General features: G+C 41.7%; 1 protein-coding gene across 2 annotated transcripts in view; it reads left to right on the forward strand.

Moving 5' to 3' along the window:
• Positions 1 to 20,970, forward strand: part of LOC115150365 (sodium- and chloride-dependent GABA transporter 2) — a 51,208-nt gene that overhangs the window by 6,649 nt on the left and 23,589 nt on the right. The window contains exons 1-5 of one of the 2 annotated variants that reach the window (XM_029693571.1): positions 5,371 to 5,421; positions 5,542 to 5,645; positions 6,249 to 6,445; positions 11,024 to 11,158; positions 13,313 to 13,453. In XM_029693571.1, coding sequence (XP_029549431.1) covers positions 5,554 to 5,645; positions 6,249 to 6,445; positions 11,024 to 11,158; positions 13,313 to 13,453 — 565 coding nt within the window. In that variant the 5' untranslated portion in view covers positions 5,371 to 5,421; positions 5,542 to 5,553. Of the gene's footprint in view, positions 1 to 5,370; positions 5,422 to 5,541; positions 5,646 to 6,248; positions 6,446 to 11,023; positions 11,159 to 13,312; positions 13,454 to 20,970 lie in introns of those variants that run through there. The other variant, XM_029693570.1, reaches the window with a different exon arrangement.

The following is a 20,970-nucleotide window of genomic DNA, read 5'->3' on the forward strand; positions in this document are numbered from 1 at the left end:
TACATCTGTTGAAATGTGGAAAAATGAAACTCATAGCATCTCATTTATATTTGGGGAATAAAAAATGTCATATACCATCACTCTGAGAGAAGATGACCCATATAATACAGGATGTTATCTGTACCCCTCCTGTCCCAATACAAAACTAAACAGGCATGCCATTTGGTAAATTAAACTATTTTGATGAACGCTATAATGGTCAATACATGCCATTTGGTGAGAGTTATAGTATATAAACCATTGAAGAGTGTGACTTGTACGAAAAATATGTATGTGACTAAATGTAATGTCAACATTAAAATTAAACTGTAAAGAACATAGTCATCAAAATAATATTTGAATCCAAAGCAGATTTTTTTTTTTACGCTGAATCATTCCATTGGAGGAAATGATCAATAGCTGCCTGTACCTGTTAAAATTGCCCTTAGTAAGATTGGAGTATTTACATTTCAATGGAATATTACTTCATAATAATCTTGTTTTACAAAGAACCTGAAATTCAACATTACTTACATTTTTAGACTGCTTTTGGCAGGTGAAATATTGTTTACTACCTTACTTTGAGCATGCACTTGGTGTCTGCCTGTGTAACACGTTTTATCATTTTTTGTACAGAGAGCATGATCTTGTAAGTACTAGAGATTTTGATCCAGCTGTAAATATGCTTTATATAGTTGTCTTGTTGTGTTGATACGTCTGTCTTGTTTCATGGCTAATGATCCATTGTGTCAAAAAGAGGAATCTCACAAATAAAGAAGAGCTTTTATTGTTTTTACTCCGTTTGGTGTAAGTAATATAAGATGCTAGAGGAAAGGTTCCAACTGATCTTAGGATCCATAATTCATGTTTGTAGTGGTAACAGAAGAACCCATCCTGTGTAACAAGCTAACATTGTGAATGTTATTGAGCATTAACATCCTATAGGCCAGTGTTCCTGAGGTGACACTAGTTTGGTCACTTCTACAGTGCTATTTTGAAGCAGCCCCCCAAGGAGGAAAGATCGTAGAAGAACATATGGTAGCTTACCAGTCCCTGATCAGGGTATATGAGCGGAGTGTGCCCAATTTGACTGGAGCGTGGAGCAAGATTCCCGAAGGCTAGATCGTCAGCCTTCTCGCCTGCTCCAATGGCGCTCACTTCAGGAGCTCAGGGCATGCTTGCCCCAGCATTTTTTATTTTACCTTTATTTAACTAGGCAGGTCAGTTAAGAACAAATTCTTATTTCCAATGACGACCTAGGAACAGTGGGTTAACTGCCTTGTTCAGGGGCAGAACGACAGATTTTTACCTTGTCGGCTTGGGGATTCAATCTTGCAACCTTTCGGTTACTAGTCCAACGCTCTAACCACTAGGCTACCTGCCGCCCAATTTGCAGTCTACTTGTGTATTGCTAATAGCCCCTTGCTTTAGCTACTGTCATGGGAGTTCGCTAAATATTTTCATAAAGAAACTAATAAAACACACAGGTGCTAAATCAAGGTGACTTACGAAGATGATGACCAAGAGCAAGAGAGGGAGTGTGGTGATGTAGTGTCTACTGTTATGTGTAAGGCTTGGATGCCACCTGCTTGTACACTCTAAAAATTAGGGGTTCAACAAGGGTTCTTCTAAGAGCCTCAAAGTTCTTCAAAGAACCTTAGGGTTCTTGGCACTGAATATTGCCCTCAAAAGTTTCTTCCAAGAACCCCATAGAAGGTGGGGTTCATCGAGGTTGGGGGTTCTTGCAGGAACCTAACTGCCCAACTGAAACATTTGGATTTTAATTGGAAAGGACAGCAGGTGCAGGCACTTAATTGGAAAATGTTAAGATCTCCTCAATTTAAGGTAAGGTTTGTCCCTTGTATTATATAAATGGATATTGTTTTATGATGATACCATCTATCTTTTCATATTTGTGCAAATCATTCTAAAACAGAAAATGGACATCACAATTCTATGGATATCAATCAACAAAAAGCTAAGAATATGTAGGATATAAGAATATTTTGAAGTCTAACTGTATTGGGTACAGATGACTGATCTGCTCACTTTTGTGTGAAGGTCTGTAGGTGTACAGATGAGGAGGCATACAAAGGTATGTCAATTGGTATGTTATGCAGAACACATTTACCATCCTCCTCCCTTACCTCTTCAATGAATATCCCATAGGCCTCTACATTATGGACAAGGCATGTGTATGACATTTTTTTTTTTTTCCATATTTACCACAAATACCAAGGTACAGTTGAAGTCGGAAGTTTACATACACCTTAGCCAAATACATTTAAACTCAGTTTTTCACAATTCCTGACATTTAATCCTAGTAAGAAATCCCTGTTTTAGGTAAATTAGGATCACCACTTTATTTTAAGAATATGTATTTGGTACCATTGCCTTTAAATTGTTTAATTTGGGTCAAACATTTCGAGTAGCCTTCCACAAGCTTCCCACAATAAGTTGGGTGAATTTTGGCCCATTCCTCCTGATAGAGCTGGTGTAACTGAGTCAGGTTTGTAGGCCTCCTTGCTCGCACACACTTTTTCAGTTCTGCCCACACATTTTCTATAGGATTGAGGTCAGGGCTTTGTGATGGCCACTCCAATAGCTTGACTTTGTTGTCCTTAAGCCATTTTGCCACAACTTTGGAAGTATGCTTGGGGTCATTGCCCATTTGGAACCAAGCTTTAACTTCCTGACTGATGTCTTGAGATGTTGCTTCAATATATCCACATAATTTTCCTACCTCATGATGCCATCTATTTTGGGAAGTGCACCAGTCCCTCCTGCAGCAAAGCACCCGCACAACATGATGCTGCCACCCCTGTGCTTCACGGTTGGGATGGTATTCTTCGGCTTGCAAGCATCCCCTTTTTCCTCCAAACATAATAATGGTCATTAAGGCCAAACAGTTCTATTTTTGTTTAATCAGGCCAGAGGACATTTCTCAAAGTATGATCTTTGTCCCCATTTGCAATTGCAAACCGTAGTCTGGCTTTTTTATGGTGGTTTTGGAGCAGTAGCTTCTTCCTTGCTGAGCGGCCTTTCAGGTTATGTTGATATAGGACTCGTTTTACTGTGGATATATATATACTTTTGTACCTGTTTCCTCCGGCATCTTCACAAGGTCCTTTGCTGTTCTGGGATTGATTTGCACCAAAGTACATTCATCTCTAGGAGACAACGCGTCTCCTTTCTGAATGGTATGACGGCTGCGTGGTCCCATGGTGTTTGTACTATTGTTTGTACAGATGAACGTGGTACCTTCAGGCATTTGGACATTTCTCCCAAGGATGAACCAGACCTATGGAGGTCTACAATTATTTTTTTCTGAGGTCTTAGCTGATTTCTTTTGATTTTCCCAATGATGTCAAGCAAAGAGGCACTGAGTTTGAAGGTAGGCCTTGAAATACATCCACAGGTACACCTCCAATTGACTCAAATGATGTCAATTAGCCTATCAGAAGCTTCTAAAGCCATGACATAATTTTCTGGAATTTTCCAAGCTGTTTAAAAGCACAGTCAACTTAGTGTATGTAAACTTCTGACCCACTGGAATTGTGATCCAGTGAATTATAAGTGAAATAATCTGTCTGTAAACAATTGTTTGAAAAATTACTTGTGTCATGCACACAGTAGATGTCCTAACCGACTTGCCAAAACTATAGTTTGTTAAAAGGACATTTGTGGATTGTTTGAAAAATGAGTTTTAATGACTCCAACCTAACTGTATATAAACTTCCGACTTCAGCTGTACTGTTGTGTGCATGTTTTGTTAATCATCTGTATAATAATTTTGGGGGGGATTCACAGACTTCACTCTCCCTACACCTCTGATGAATATAACAGGAAACCTGTTCGATCACCATGTACTGCAAAATCATTCTGGCTATGGATACGGAGAACATCAACACCATTATTCTTGGGGCTCTGCTGGGAGTTTACGTCATATTTAGCTTTTTTAATTGTGCTTTGCCTCTTAAATCATAATAAACACTGACAACTATAATATTATGTTATTGTTGTTATTTTTATGCATATTATTAATAATACAAATATTAGGGGAGGGGGTAGTTCAAAAATGAACCCCAAAAGGAACCATTCAAATTAGTTCTTAGAAAGGGTTATTCTAAGAACTTATGGGGTTCCTCCACAGTTTCAATTTGAAGAACCCCGAAAGGATACTCCAGGAACCTTTTTTGTTTTTAGAGTGCACCTTTGAACTACATTATGTATGATATGTAATGTTTAGCTTTAATAGTTCTCTGCAGTGTTAATCCCAGGGTTGGCTAGCATCTGAGAAGTCCATCCAGTGTTTCGTCCTGACCATAGAAAGCTGTTATTTTCTATGGTAGAGTAGGTCAGGGCGTGACAGTTATTTTTTTCTAGTTTAGATTTTCTATGTTGTGATGTTCTAGTTTTGTATTTCTATGTTGGGCTTTGTTTGGGATGATCTCCAATTAGAGGCAGCTGGTCATCGTTGGCTCTAATTGGAGATCATACTTAAGTAGGTGTTTTTTCCACCTGGGTTTGTGGGAGATTGATTTTGAGTAAGTGTAGGTTAACGCTTTGTCACGGTTTGTTGTGTTTGGTCATTCAGTTTATTTTGTATGTCTTGCATAGTTTCACATATCGATAAAATATGTGGAACGATAATCACGCTGCACTTTGGTCCGCTTCATCCTACAACAACCGTGACATCCAGTTTGTTTCCAAACCAGTGGGTTAAATGTTAATGACACTAGTTGGTAAACATACAGTACATGTATGTCTGATTCACACTATAGGGCCAACCCAAACTGTACTATGCTGGCTCATATATTTTCTTTTCACGTTGTTCTGTTCAGACCGGTTCCAGCAACTATGGTGGATACGTAACCAGGCCAACTCAGTAACATAGTCAAAAGTTTACACCTGCACCTTAATTTTCTGTGAATGAATGGCATTTCAAAAGAATTTTGTCAACTTAGAACCACTACTTGAAAAAATTGTACCTTGACACGAACAAAAACTGCAGTAATGTATTCAATTAAAATGTATTATTTTTTTATTGTATATCTTAAATAAACACAGAGGTTTCTTGTTTTACAAAGATATAATAGGGAGAGAAGGGATTGTTGACTAAATATGTTTAAATAACAACATAATAAGTGGTCCATGATCAGCATTTCCCGATTACCAAATAACCAAAGCCTAATGACCAGCTCTGACATACCAGAGCCCAGCTCAGCTTATCTGGTTTAGTTGTTAGCAACTTTGCCAATCTCAATGACCCCAGCAGCTCGTTCCCAGTGGAAAAGTACTCCCAGGAAGTTATTCTGTGTTGATTTCCTCTGTAGCAGCTCTTACCACAATAACAAGCTCATACAACAGGCCTGACTGGCTATCAGTTTACTTGCGCTATACTTTTTTCAGCCTCCTCCATCACCCTATTCTCTAGGCAATGTATGAAGATTATGATGAAAGATGTGGAGGGTAGTTACTAAGAATGAATTGTTTGACTAGTTTGTTGTGATTGTTGGTCTAGGCTACTCATGACATCTCTGCATTGTTCTGGGTATGCAGCAGTTTAGGAGCATGCTGTCTGAGGGGAATACTGATCAGTCTGCCGTTCCAGCACAGAACCAGACCACTGCGAGGATGGGGGAGGAGACAATGGTAATGGAGAAGTAAGTGCTTTATTATGTTTGTTCTGCATATTTCACTCTACGGTATCCAAATGGTTTAGTATTGTCAGGTAATTGTGCTATATAGCCATACATTTTAACTTGTAAGCGAGTGGCTGAAAGTGAGAAAAATGTCCACTGTTGGTAATCCTACATGGGCAAATTAGTGAAGCTTACTACTGGTGCCAAGTAAGGATCAGCTGAGTAGTTTTAGGCTGTTACACACTGGGAGAACAATGGATGCAAAATTAGAACTTCCTCAGGCACTTGTGAGAATACCACGGGACAAAGGTATCTCTGTGCGCAACCTGAAGATACAGCATTATCTATGCCCAACTCCTTGCAGATGACGGAACGCCTATTGGCACCAAATCACTTTAAAGAGGCGGGGTGTTGTGGTTCACTAGGTTCAGAACGTACAGAGTGAGTGATTAGGTTCAGAACGTACAGAGTGAGTGATAGGCTATTTAATTGGAAATTAAGCAATGAGAACATGAATCAAATGTGGTGCTTGTCTTTATGATTTTTAACAAACACCTAAATAAACAAGGTTTCAGTATAATTTTATTAACGCAAAGACTGCTGTGTGCTGGCGACCATGACTAGAAATTTCCCAAAGGATCACAGTCATAACCTGCCAGCCCAGGACATCAGTCTGGTGAAGGGCCAGAAGAAGAGCCAGTTGCTGCTAGACCGTGGCCAGTGGGCCAACAAGCTAGAGTTCCTCTTGGCCGTGGCAGGCACTTTGGTGGGGCTGGGGAACTTGTGGAGGTTCCCATATCTGTGTTACAAAAATGGAGGAGGTAAGGGACCCTACCGCACACTCGAGACAACTGCACACTTTGTCTGTACACTGCTACTGCATTTACACTAGGGTCATGGACTAAGTGAACTTGATTGCCATGTCAACACCATGGGAAAGAATAACCTTGCTATTCTTATTATTTATGTTATTAATTAATATTTGACTTGATATGGTTGTAAGGTACTGTACTGTCTTTCCCCACAGGTTTCATTATGATCGTAGTGGGTGTAAAGTGGGTGACACTTTACATTAAGGCACCTTTTAAGGGAGTTATAACTGTTTATAAACTACATATTAATTATCTAATGATTAAATGTCTTGGAAACCCTTTAACCCTATAGAGTCTAAGCCCTGTCTAAGCCGGGGGAGGGGGTTCTAATCTAACATATGGAATTGTTTTAAGATGATCATACCAAAGATCATTTAGCTATTTGATTTGGAATTTTAAGACCCCTTAAAGTATAAAAATATATACAAAAATGATTGGATGAAACATTGAATCAAATCAAATGTATTATTATAGCCCTTCTTACATCAGCTGATATCTCAAAGTGCTGTACAGAAACCCAGCCTAAAACCCCAAACAGCAAGTAATGCAGGTGTAGAAGCATGGTAGCTAGGAAAAACTCCCTAGAAAGGCCAAAACCCAGGAAGAAACCTAGAGAGGAACCAGGCTATGAGGGGTGGCCAGCCGTCTTCTGGCTGTGCCGGGTGGAGATTATAACAGAACATGGCCAAGATGTTCAAATGTTCATAAATGACCAGCATGGTCAAATAATAATAATCACAGTAGTTGTCGAGGGTGCAACAAGTCAGCACCTCAAGAGTAAATGTCAGTTGGCTTTTCGTAGCCGATCATTGAGAGTATCTCTACCGCTCCTGCTGTCTCTAGAGAGTTGAAAACAGCAGGTCTGGGACAGGTAGCACGTCCGGTGAACAGGTCAGGGTTCCATAACCGCAGGCAGAACAGTTGAAACTGGAGCAGCAGCACGGCCAGGTGAACTGGGGACAGCAAGGAGTCATCATGCCAGGTAGTCCTGAGGCATGGTCCTAGGGCTCAGGTCCTCCGAGAGAGAGAAAGAAAGAAAGAAAGAAAGAGAGAAAGAGAGAATTAGAGAGAGCATACTTAAATTCACACAGGACACCGGATAAGACAGGAGAAATACTCCAGATATAACAGACTGACCCTAGCCCCCTGACACATAAACTACTGCAGCATAAATACTGAATTTGCCATTACTGCTATTAGCCAATAGAAACACATTGAATAACGGATTCACTACATGGAACAACACATAGCCCCCCCAAAAATCTAAAGGAAGTTTGTTCTGAAGTGTCTGTCTTATAACTGAGAGATATAAGAAAGACCAGGAAACTATTAGAATTGTTTTTTACATGTATTTATCTCCTTATTTTAGGCACTAAACTACAATATCTCCATATATAATTCCATACATTTTTAAAACTGGTACCAGGGACCTTCAGACAAATCTTGTGGCTTGTGGGTGTCCTAGAGCAAAACGGAGAAAACGGAGAGTCTCATCTTTAAACGTTTTTGTGAAAATACCAATTTTTGGGATGTCTCATGGTCTGACAAACACCGCTTTAGCTCTGCCACTTTTTCGCTGGAAGGGCGATATCGGCGGATGTGATGGATTGAGACGCAGCCCATGCAAAAAGAAACAGATATCTCTAGACAGACGGATTTTGATAGGGATTTTTGATAGGGATTTTTGTATTATGTTAATTCGATTTCCATGGGGGCGAGGAAATTGTAGGTTAAGGGTTAAGGGTACCTTGTGGTAAAGTGTTAGCTGAGCTTGTAAAATTTGTATAGGTTGTGAAATTGAATCAACATTTTATCTCCTCAGGTATGGCTTGATAGGAAATGTTTGATACCAATACCTACATTGAATGCATTAAATAGGTGTGGGGGTGTGAACCGTAAAAGGGGAAACAAGTATTAAGAACACTTTATTGCACACAAGGTCCAACCTAACTTCCGCTTTTAACCCAACCCCTCTGAAAATTGTGGGGGGTGCATCGCTCAAGGGCACAACGGCAGACAATGGCATCAAGGAATTGATACCAGCAACCCTCTGGTTGCCAGCTCACATCCCACCACATTATTCCCGTCGGACCCAGCATATATTTACATCAGTGGGTGGGTAGAGACTTCAGCTTTCTCCTCATATGTAGACAAAAAAAATGAAGGTATGGCACATTGCACAAGCCCTGCATGTTTAAAATATCCTATTGGAAGCCTCCAGTGATGATCAATGGTCCAAAGCCTCCAGTGATAATCCATGGCACGAAGCCTCCAGTGATGATCCATGGCCCGGAGCCTGTAGTGATAATCCATGGCACGAAGCCTCCAGTGATGATCCATGGCCCGGAGCCTGTAGGGATGATCAAATCAAATCAAATGTATTTATATAGCCCTTCGTATATCAGCTGAAATCTCAAAGTGCTGTACAGAAACCCAGCCTAAAACCTCAAACAGCAAGCAATGCATGTGAAAGAAGCACGGTGGCTAGGAAAAACTCCCTAGGAAAAACTCCCTAGAAAGGCCAAAAACCTAGGAAGAAACATAGAGAGGAACCAGGCTATGAGGGGTGGCCAGTCCTCTTCTGATCCATGGCACGAAGCCTCCAGTGATGATCCATGGCCTGGAGCCTGTAGGGATGATCCATGGCACGAAGCCTCCAGTGATAATCCATGGCCCGGAGCCTCCAGTGATTATCCATGGCACAAAGCCTCCAGTGATGATCCATGGCGCGGAACCAGTAGTGATGATCCATGGCACGGAGCCTGCAGCGAAGGTCCCCAGTCCGGAACCTACAGAGACGCTCTCCAGTCCGGAGCCTCCAGCAACGCTCCTCAGCCCGGAGCCTCCAGCGACGCTCCTCAGCCCGGAGCCTCCAGCGACGCTCCCCAGCCCGGAGCCTCCAGCGGCGGTCTGCAGCCCGGAGCCTTCAGCGGCGGTCTGCAACCAAGAGTCTTCAGCGGCGGCCTTTAGCCTAGAGTCTTCAGCGGCGGTTGGCGGTAACAAGCTTCTGGCGATGATCCACGGTCTGGTTCCTCCGGACATACAGAAGCGGGGGGATCAGCGGGCGGTGGGGGTGCTACGCCCGGAACCAGAGCCGCCGCCAAATATGGATGCCCACCCGGACCCTCCCCAGTAGGTTCAGGTTTGCGGCCGGGAGTCCGCACCTTTAGGGGGGGGGGTACTGTCACACTCTGACCTAGGAGAGCTGTGTTTTCTCTGTTTAGCTAGGTCGGGGTGTGATAGGTGGGTGGGTATTCTATGTTTTTTGTGTCTATGTTTAGTTCTTGTTTTTCTATGTCTATGTTGAGTTTTGGGATGATCTCCAATTAGAGGCAGCTGGTTCGTGTTGTCTCTAATTGGAGATCATATTTAAGTTGGGGTTTGTCTATGGGGTTTTGTGGGTAGTTGTTTTCTGTTTTGTTCCTTGTAACCTGACGGAACTGTTGACGGTCGTTTTTGTTGTTTTGATTTAGTGTTTTCATTAAAGTAAAATATGAGCACTTTACACGCCGCGCCTTGGTCCCGTTTAGACGACCCACGTTGCAATCTGACGTTTATGCCGCTCTGACATTGCTCGTCCATATATTTATATATTCTTAATTCCATTGCTTTACTTATTGTGTGTATTGGGTATATGTTGTGAAATGGTTAGATATTACTTGGTTAGATATTACTACACCCGCAATAACATCAGCTAAACACGTGTATGTGACCATAAAATTAGTTTTGATTGGTTTTAAAATGGCTGTGTTCCAACGGGAATTTGTCCGTCTTTACAGCGCCATCATTAGGTAAAAGATTTTACATTTTATTTTTCAACAACAACAAAAGAGACATTCCCTTTGGAACAGTAATTGGTGACATATTGTATCTCAAAACGAACTGTTCAAATCTCTTTTCGGGACCCCCCCCCCCAATAAAACTCTTGATCTCTGTAGATGTCACATTATTTCTGACACCTTCATCTGAATCCCAGAGTTCTTACCTTTTTACCTGTAGTAAGCATGTAGGACTTATAGTTTGGAAACCAAAATGTACTTAATGAGGGTAGTATTCAATATTATGTGTCATTTAAAAAATGCCACCAGAGGGGATCAGAGTTTATTAAAGCAAATTTCCTGCAATTGTTCACATTTTGCATTGTCTTGTGTGTGTTCATGTGATATTTGAGTGACTCAAACATTACAAGAAAATCAATAGGCTAAAAAACCTAGCTAAAAGAGCTTAGCTGACATGGACTAGTTAATCTAGATTTCTAAAAAGTTATAAATAGGAAAACTGATGATGCACTACTCAATTTTGAAATTGCGCCTTGTGCATTCTACTATTACATCTTTCAGGAGTAAGTTGAAAGCCAGACTGAGTTCCTTAAAAAAAAATAAAACTTGCGCCCCCTAGGCCCCACCGTTTGGGAACTGCTGGTCTAGACCATGTGATTAACATTTTATGAGGTTGGCATGTAGGGCATCCTCCACTCGGCATGTGGATCAAGTTAGGCATAACAACACTTTGTAACCGTCCTCATAGGTGCATTCCTGATTCCCTATGTTCTGTTCCTGCTCTCCTGTGGGATCCCCATGTTCCTCCTGGAGACAGCCATGGGACAGTACACCTCGCAGGGCTGCATCACCTGCTGGAGACACTTCTGCCCTCTCTTTGAAGGTTACTACTGCAAGAATAGAATTTCATATAGAATCCGTGTGTGTGTGTGTGTGTGTGTGTGTGTGTGTGTGTGTGTGTGTGTGTGTGTGTGTGTGTGTGTGTGTGTGTGTGTGTGTGTGTGTGTGTGTGTGTGTGTGTGTGTGTGTGTGTGTGTGTGTGTGTGTGAGAGAGAGAGAGAGAAATAATGATAGGATATTTATAGCTGCAAGAACATTTCATTTTAGGGACCCTCATAGTACAGTATGTACTGTGCTGATGGATTTTGTTTTGTAAATAGCAGGTGACGCCAAGGGGAAATATTCCACACAATATATATAGTCACCTCCAAAATTATTGGCACCTCCAATAATTTTGAAACCTATATTTAAAAAAAAAATGGTATTACTTGTTAAACAAAATCTGTTTCTCTGTAATTGTATTATTTTAAAATAATATAGTGAGAGGTTATTTTCCTTGAATCACAGAGCCCCCAATTCCTCCCTGTAGGCTGTCTTGTTGTTGTTGGTAGTCAATCCTACTACTGTTGTGTCGTCTGCAAACTTGATGATTGAGTTGGAGGCGTGCTTGGCCACGCAGTCATGGGTGAACAGGGAGTACAGGAGGGGGCTGAGCACGCACCCTTGTGGGGCCCCAGTGTTGAGGATCTGCGAAGTGGAGGTGTTGTTCTCTACCTTCAGCACCTGGGGGTGGCCCGTCAGCAAGTCCAGGACCCAATTGCACAGGGCGTGGTTCAGACCCAGGGCCTCGAGCTTAATAATGAGCTTGGAGGGTACTATGGTGTTGAATGCTGAGCTATAGTCAATGAACAGCATTCTTACATAGGTATTCCTCTTGTCCAGATGGGATAGGGCAGTGTGCAGTGTGATGACGATTGCATCGTCTGTGGACCTATTGGGGCGGTAAGCAAATTGAAGTTGGTCTAGGGTGACAGGTAAGGTAGCGGTGATATGATCCTTGACTCGTCTCTCAAAGCACTTGATGATGACAGAAGTGAGTCCTACGGGGCGGTAGTCATTTAGTTCAGTTACCTTTGCTTTCTTGGGTACAGGAACAATATTGGCCATCTTGAAGCATGTGGGGACAGCAGACTGGGATAGGGAGAGATTGAATATGTCCATAAACACACCAGCCAGCTGGTTTGCGCATGCTTTGAGGACGCAGCTAGGGATGCCATCTGGGCCGCACGTCGGCCACGGAGAAGGCCGTCAAAGCGGGCAAAGAAAGTGTTTAGCTTGTCCGGAAGAAAGACGTCAGTGTCCGCGACATGGCTGGTTTTCCTTTTGTAGTCTGTGATTGTCTGTAGACCCTGCCACATACGTCTTGTGTCTGAGCCGTTGACTTGAGACTCCACTTTGTCTCTATACTGACATTTTGCCTGTTTGAATGCCTTGCGAAGGGAATAACTACTCTGTTTCTATTCTGCCATATTCCCAGTGACCTTGCCATGGTTAAATGCGGTGGTTCGCACTTTCAGTTTTGCGCGAATGCTGCCATTTACCCACAGTTTCTGGTTAGGGTAGGTTTTAATAGTCACAGTGGGTACAACATCTCCTATATACTTCCTGATAAACTCAGTAACCGTTTCAGTATATTTGTCAATATTATTCTCGGAAGCTACCCGGAACATATCCCAGTCCGCATGATCAAAACAATCTTGAAGCGTGGATTCCGATTGGTCAGACCAGCGTTGAATAGTCCTTAGCACGTGTACTTCCTGTTTGAGTTTCTGCCTATAGGAAAGGAGGAGCAAAATGGAGTCGGGGTCAGATTTGCCGATTGGAGGGCGGGAGAGGGCCTTGTATGCATCCCGGAAGTTGGTGTAACAGTGGTCTTGTGATTTAGCAGCGCGAGTACTACAGTCGATATGTTGATTGAATTTAGGCAGCCTTTTACTCAAATTTGCTTTGTTAAAATCCCCAGCTACAATAAATGCAATTTCAGGATATATTGTTTCTAGTTTGCATAAAGTCCAGTGAAGTTCCTTGAGGGCCGTCGTGGTATCGGCTTGAGGGGGGATATACACGGCCTTAAGACAATTCCCTCAAAGCCAACCTCATCAAGGTGGAAAACACAAAACCTGCAAACAGGAAACTGTGTACATTTACATTCATATTTAAGTGCACTTAGATTTACATTTGTTTTGTTTATCCCCAGGGATTGGTTATGCCACCCAAGTGGTCATTGCGTATGCTGCAGTGTCATACATCATCATCCAGGCCTGGGCCTTCTTCTACTTGTTCTCCTCCTTCAGTGCCGAGGTGCCATGGGCCAGCTGCAGAAACGCCTGGAATACAGGTAATAACAGTAACATGGGTAATAACAGTCAATAACACAGGTAATAACAGCAACATGGGTAATAACAGTCAATAACACGGGTAATAACAGGACCACACACACCACGCCGATTGTCGATCTTCTGTTCGTCTGCTGCTTGTTCGGCGAGGTTTGTTTTAGGGACAACCTGCTGATGGATGTCTGGCTGCCAACATTTTTGTACGATTCTACATGAAGAATCGGTTTGCACTCACTTTGCAACTTACATCCGGCACTCTGTTCAGAGGTGCTAAGTACTATCGGCTGGCAAAAGCTATTGGTGTGTCCGAGCCTTAAAAGTGGCAACATATTTATATACTTAAAAGTGCCAACTCCAAATTGGTAATGATTGCGAAGAGACACTGTCTGTCAAGCAGTAACACATTTTTATTCTATTAACCTTTTCACACCTTTATGGTTAAATGTGATGTATGCTTTTCATGTTTTAAGTTATTTTGATCAATTTCAATCACAAAAACTTGCCATAAACCTTTGTCTGTTATTCATTCAAAGTTTTGTGTTTCTCTGATACTGAGAGGCTGAGAAATTGGCGATTGAGTTAATCTGACATACTGGTATGAACTAAGATGGCCGCCGATATGGGTGCCGCTGCCATATTAAACTTTTGACTCTTAACTTTGAATGCTATGGGTTATCAACTTGGTGTGGAGACATATTCTGGAGGGTAAATAATTTGGTATTTATATTTTTGAGCAGAGGTGGCGCCACAGGTCCCAGAAAAGTGGGGGCATAGTTTTATTCCCCTTGGGCCCAGAGTTTTTCCTTGATGGTAACCAGGTAAAACTTCAGAACCTAGTTGTAGCAGGGATTGACCTTAAAACCTCTTAAATGTAACTACATGTAATCTAATCCACGTAATCCCCGAAAGTAATTATTTATCATGAGGACAATAAAAAAGTAATGCTGCACACTACAAGAAAGGTTCAAATCTCACCTTTCTGGTAAAAATAGTTATACATTGACGAGGTGTAGTCACTTTTGTGGAACAGTATAAATATGATATTAATATGAAAATATGAAATATTTTCTATGTCTTTTTCCAATTCAACAAAACTATGAATAAGGCTTGAAATGACTTATATGCTTTCTAAATACATTATAAAAAAATTATAAAACCACTAACTAAGATTTCACCTTCCTTATGTCATGACTTTCCCTCTTGTGTGAGTGACATAACTATAAAATGCATAGTTGTATGTTTAGTGTTAAAGAAAATGTGCATATTTTCTAAAGGTCTCGCTTGATCAATACACCTGCCCCCACCACTGTGAATGTCAGACAGCTCTAGCTTGGCTTCCTGAACTCGTTAGGAACTCGCCTTTCATCTCATATTAATCTTGTCCATCTATGACAAACAAGAAGTGTTTTTTGTTTAAAACCTATGAATTATTTTAGATTAATGGCTATAAATCGATCTCTGAATATGCTATAGGGATGAAACCACTCTCTCCTACTACGCTACGATGTAAGAATTGCAGGCGTGTGTTTCGCCAGTGGCTGGTTGGTAACCTTTTATTTTATTTGTATTTATTAGGATCCAATGGCGACAGCTAGTCTTACTTTAGGGTTAATAACATATGTAATAGCAGTTAATAACACAGATAATAACAGTTAATAAGGCTAGCAGATACCCATAGACTTCCAGTCATTGTGCTAACGCTAGTTAGCATTGGTTCGTGAAACTAACTCTAATTTACTTCATACTGGATGCAGAGATTTGATATACTCTGGGGAAGTATTGCCTCATTGCCAAAATCCTGAAGTTTCCCTTTAATAGACAAGTACAGCACAAGGATATAACTACATAAATGTAAAATAAGAATACACACTTTCCTAAATTTATGTTTAGCATTCCATACATCATGTACTAATTATAACAGCAATACTGCAGCCATTCATTTTCTTATGTATTGCGATCCTTTGTTCTACTATTACAATTGCTTTGTCTAAGCATGTCCTGATATCCTAATCTCACAGCATCCTTGAATCCTGATATCCTAATCTCACAGCACCAGTTGTTCTGTAAACACCAGAGAGAATCTCACATCGGTATCCTTAGTTCTTCTGTTTCACGTCAATACTATGCATAATCATGTGATTCATAGATGCTACTGAATGCAAGTACACCACACACAAAAAACAAAATGGAAATGCAATAATCATGTCATGTGGAGTTTCACCAAAGTCATTAACTCCTGCTCCATTCCCCTGGCATGAACAGAGCCACATATCATATTGTATGGAGTTACACCAAAGTTTCACCCCTGCTATGTTCACCTGACGTGAATGCAGCAACCTTGAATTATAGGGAGGTGCACCTAAGTTTCACCCCTGCTATGTTCCCCTGACGTGAACGCAGCAACCTTGAATCATATGGAGTTGCACCTAAGTTTCACTCCTGCTATGTTACCTTGATGTGAACACAGCAACCTTGAATCGTGTAGAGTTGCACTGCAATCAGCTAAATTCCCCTGACGTGAATAAAGCTACCGGTATCTTGTTTTGCTAAATTCCCCTGATGTGAATAAAGCTACCTTGTTTTGCTAAATTTCCCTGATGTGATTATAGCTACCTTGTTTAACAATATTCCCCTGATGTGAATAAAGCTACTGTACCTTATTTTGCTAAATTCCGCTGACGTGAATAAAGCTACCTTGTCAATATGAAAAATACACTTTAAATGTATGATAAATACCCATTGATTCTTGAAGAATATAAGTTATATATTCATCATGAGATTATCATTTTCTTTCTAATAGAACCCCAAATATAAGCTTGTTTTACTCTTGTAAACAACACTGTATAGACTTAAACTGTCATTTTGATCACATGGATGGTCAGTCCTTTTTTTTTTTGCTTTTTGTTTTTAATTTAGTTAAACTGTCACACTCCATGAGAACCAAAAATATAAGCTTGTTTTACTCCAATATTTGTAAACATTGTAAATGTAAACAAATACTGTATAGCCTCATAACATGGTTAAAACAATATTTTTTATATCATGGATGGTGAGTCCTTGCATCCATAGCTCTATCTATTAATCTGAGAGTGGTTACATTTCTCTAGGTCCATCCCTCAGCTTTTTACTAAAACAGAGTGGGGGGCGACCATTTTGTTCTTGTTTCATCTGTGGATTTGCCCTTTAAACAGCTGCATACTATCAAGATATCAAAGTGTCACCAACAAAAAGGTAAACAATAGGCCTATAGCAAATGCAGCGTATGGCTGAGAAGAGACTTTAGCCAAGAAACACGAGCAATGGATATTAGACCGGTGGAATTGTTTTATTTTTGTCTGATGAGCCCAAATTTTTGATTTTTTGTTCCAACCACCGTGTCTATGTGAGATGCAGAGTAGGTGAACAGATGATCTCTGCATGTGTAGTTCCCACTGTGAAGCATGGAGGAGGAGGTGTGATGGTGTTGGGGTCCTTTGCTGGTAACACTGTCGGTAATTTATTTAGAATTCAAGACTACCACAGCCTCCCATCTGGTTTGCGCTTATTGGGACTATCAATGACCCAACACACCGCCAGGCTTTAAGGGCTATTTGACCAAGAAGGAGAGTGATGGAGTGCTGCATCAGATGACCTGGGCTCCACAATGACACCGATCTCAACCCAATTGAAATGGTTTGGAATGAGTTGGATCGCAGAGTGAAGGAAAAGCAGCCAACAAGTGCTCAGCATATGTGGGAACTCCTTCAAGACTGTTGGAAAAGCATTCCAGGTGAAGCTGGTTGAGAGAATGCCAGGAGTGTGCAAAGCTGTCATCAAGGCAACGGGTGGCTACTTTGAAGAATCTAAAATCTAAAATATATTTTTGTCACGTCCTGACCCTAGTAAGATGTAATTTTTCATAGTAGATTAGGTTAGGGCGTGACAGGGGGTGTTTTGTGTTTTTCTATGTTTTCTATTTCTATGTTTAAGTTCTAGTTTTTCTATTTCTATGTTGGGGTTGTTTGGGTTAATCTCCAATTGGAGGCAGATGGTCCTCATTGTCTCTGATTGGAGATCATATTTAAGTAGGGGTTTTCTCTTCCTGTTTTGTGGGTTATTATCTTTTGAGTAGTGTTTGTTTCTCTCTGCGTCACGGTTTGTTGTTTTTATATATTCAGTTATTTAGTGTATTGCATTACGTTTCACGAATAAATAATAACGTGGAACTACAAACACGCTGCACTTTGGTCCGCTCCTTCAGACAACCGTGACAGAATAACCCACCATAAAAGGACCAAGCAGCGTGGAAGAGAATGGACCTGGGAGGAAGTTCTGGACGGCAAGGGACCCTGGACATGGGAAGAGATCCAGGCTGGATGGGATCGCCTTCCATGGGAACAGGTGGAGGCAGCGAGAGCAGAGCAGCGACGAGAGGAGGCACGATACCAACGACGAGGCAAGTGCGAGAGGCAGCCACAATTGTTTTTGGGGGGGGGCACACGGGGAGATTGGCAGAGTCAGGTTGGAGACCTGAGCCAACTCCCCGTGCTTACCGTGGGGGTGAGTGACCGAGCAAGCACCAAGTTATGCTGAGATACACACAGTGTTGCCAGTGCGCAGCTACAGCCCGGTGCGCTCGGTGCAAGCTCCTCACAGGTGCCGTGCTAGAGTTGGCATTCAGCCAGGAAGGAGTATGCCTGCTCAGCGTTCCTGGTCTCCAGTGTGTTTTCTCGGCCCTGGTTATCCTGCGCCAGCTCTACGCACGGTAACCACAGTTCGCCAAAACAAACCTGTGACCTGCCACAACACCTCACGCTTGTCGGGCTACGGAGGTTATCCAGCCAGGACGGGTTGTGCCAGCCATAAGCTCCAGATCTCCAGTGCGCCTCCACGACCCAGTATACCCTGTGCCTGCTCTGCGCACCTGGCCTCCGGCGACGCTCTCCAGTCTGGAGCCTCCAGTGACGTTCCCTAGTCCAGAACTCCCAGCGACGTTCCCTGGTCCAGTGAGACCTATTCCAGCTCCACAAAGTAAGCCTCCAGCGACGTTCCCTAGTCCAGAACTCCCAGCGACGTTCCCTAGTCCGGTGAGACCTATTCCAGCTCCACGAATGAAGCCTCCAGTGATGATCTATGGTCCGAAGCCTGTAGAGAGGATCCATGGCACTAAGCCTCCAGTGATGATCCATGGCACGGAACCTGTAGTGATGATCCATGGCACGGAGCCTGCAGTGACGGTCCACAGTCCGGAGCCTCCTGAGTCGGCCTGCAGCCTGGAGCCTCCAGCAATGATCTACAGTCCGGTCCCTTCGACGACGATCCACGGTCGGGTGGTAATAAAGCAGAAGGATCAGCGGGTGGAGCGGGGAGTACGCCCAGAACCGGAGCCGCCTCCTACCCTCCTTTTTGTTTTGTGGTGTTTTTTTGGGTTTGTTGCATTCGGAGTCTGCACCTTTGGGGGGGGTGTACTGTCACGTCCTGACCCTAGGAAGATGTCATTTTTAATAGTAGAGTAGGTCAGGGCGTGACAGGGGGTGTTTTGTGTTTTTCTATGTTTTCTATGTTTAAGTTCTAGTTTTTCTATTTCTATGTTGGGGTTGTTTGGGTTAATCTCCAATTGGAGGCAGCTGATCCTCGTTGCCTCTGATTGGAGATCATATGTAAGTAGGGGTTTTTCTCTTCCTGTTTTGTGGGTTATTATCTTTTAAGTAGTGTTTGTTTCTCTCTGCGTCACGGTTTGTTGTTTTTGTATATTCAGTTATTTAGTGTATTGCATTACGTTTCACAAATAAATAATAATGTGGAACTACAAACACGCTGCACCTTGGTCCGCTCCTTCAGACAACCGTGACAATTTTGATTTGTTTAACACTTTTTTGGTTACAACATGATTCCATATGTGTTATTTATATAGTTTTGATGTCTTCACTATTATTATACAATGTAGAAAATAGTAAAAATAATGAAAAACCCTTGAATGAGTAGGTGTGTCCAAACTTTTGACTTGTACTGTATGTTTGAAATATATTTGTCTTTATTATTTTCCCCTAATTGGAGTAAACTAATGGACAACAACTCTTAGGCATCTACTTCCAGCGTATACATACTATATACATTTTACTGACACAGTATAGTTTACAATAGTTCTCTTTTTTGTGTTTTTAGTCTCATCCTTCAGCTCCATTCAACCCCTCCCATCTCTCTGAACACTATCCAGTTTCTATTTGCCATATATTTTTCATAGGTGCTGTGATGTTTCACAGAAGTTCTGAACCTTTCTATTCTCATAGATTATATTTACTGTAAATTAAAGAAACACATTTTTGATAAGACTTTTATTAAAATTATAAATCAATGGACTATTACTTTTTAAATCACCCAGCAGTGCTATTTACAGAGTTAGCGCCAGGTAAATGTTGCAATTCTTCAGCCATTCCTGAACTTGCAACCAAAAACAAGCTACATATGGACATTACCAAAACAAATGATCTAATGATTCTGTCTCTTCACAGAAAAATCTGCAGAGCTGGGATGTTTGTATCCACCATATATATAACATTCAATTTTTTGCAAGAATTTTGTATAAAATTTTAATTGAAAAACTCTTAATACGTTTTTAATCCAGCATTGTTTTTTGTGACATGTGACAGGGAATCGGTACATTGAAAATCTCTTCCCAACTATTTTGCAATCTATATGGCACAGCTGTCAATCTTTTGGTCCTTAAATTAAACTGGTATACTTTTTATTTATCACAATTGTCTTTAGCCAATTTTGGTCTTTAATGCAGGGCCGACAGACAAGTTTCTTACTTTCTCCCCCTTCCACTTGCCTCTTCCATTGGATGGTCAGTCCTTCCATCCATAGCTCTTTCTATGAATTTGAGAGTAGTTACATTTCTCCAGCCCCATCCCTCAGCTATTTACTAAATCAGTGGTGAGCCTAAAACTGATATTTTGGTTCATCCCCATTGTTAAAGTGAAAGACGGCCAATTTATAACATTTGTGGTAGCCGGGTAAGTTGAGCCTGCTCTGTGGTTGCGCCTTAATCATTTTTTAAAACTGAAAACAACCAAACTGCAAGGAATATCAGTAGCCTAAAAAAGGAGCTGCACTGGGACAAAAAAATCTGTAATCTGGTGCTTTTATCAAAAAGTGTACGATTGAGTCAAATTTTTCATCTTAGCCGCCCACTCGTATACCCTAAGAGAGATCATTCCTCCATATTCCTCCAACGTCAGCACAACAACTGTTCGTCCGGAGCTTCATGAAATGGGTTTCCATGGCCAAGCAGCCTAAATCCCCATGCATAATGCCAAGCGTCGCCGCCATTGGATTCACGCTTCACCATCTGGCAGATCGACAGACGAATCTGGGTTTGGCAGATGCCAGGAGAACACTAACAGTTGGCCCCAATGCGTAGTGCCAACTGTTAAGTTTGGTGGAGGAGGAATAATGGTCTGGGGCTGTTTTTCATGGTTCGGGCTTAGTTCCAGTGAAGGAAAATCTTAACAATGACATTCTAGGCGATTTTGTGCTT

This window comes from Salmo trutta, chromosome 16, assembly GCF_901001165.1.
Source record: "Salmo trutta chromosome 16, fSalTru1.1, whole genome shotgun sequence".
Classification (NCBI taxonomy): Eukaryota; Metazoa; Chordata; class Actinopteri; order Salmoniformes; family Salmonidae; genus Salmo; species Salmo trutta.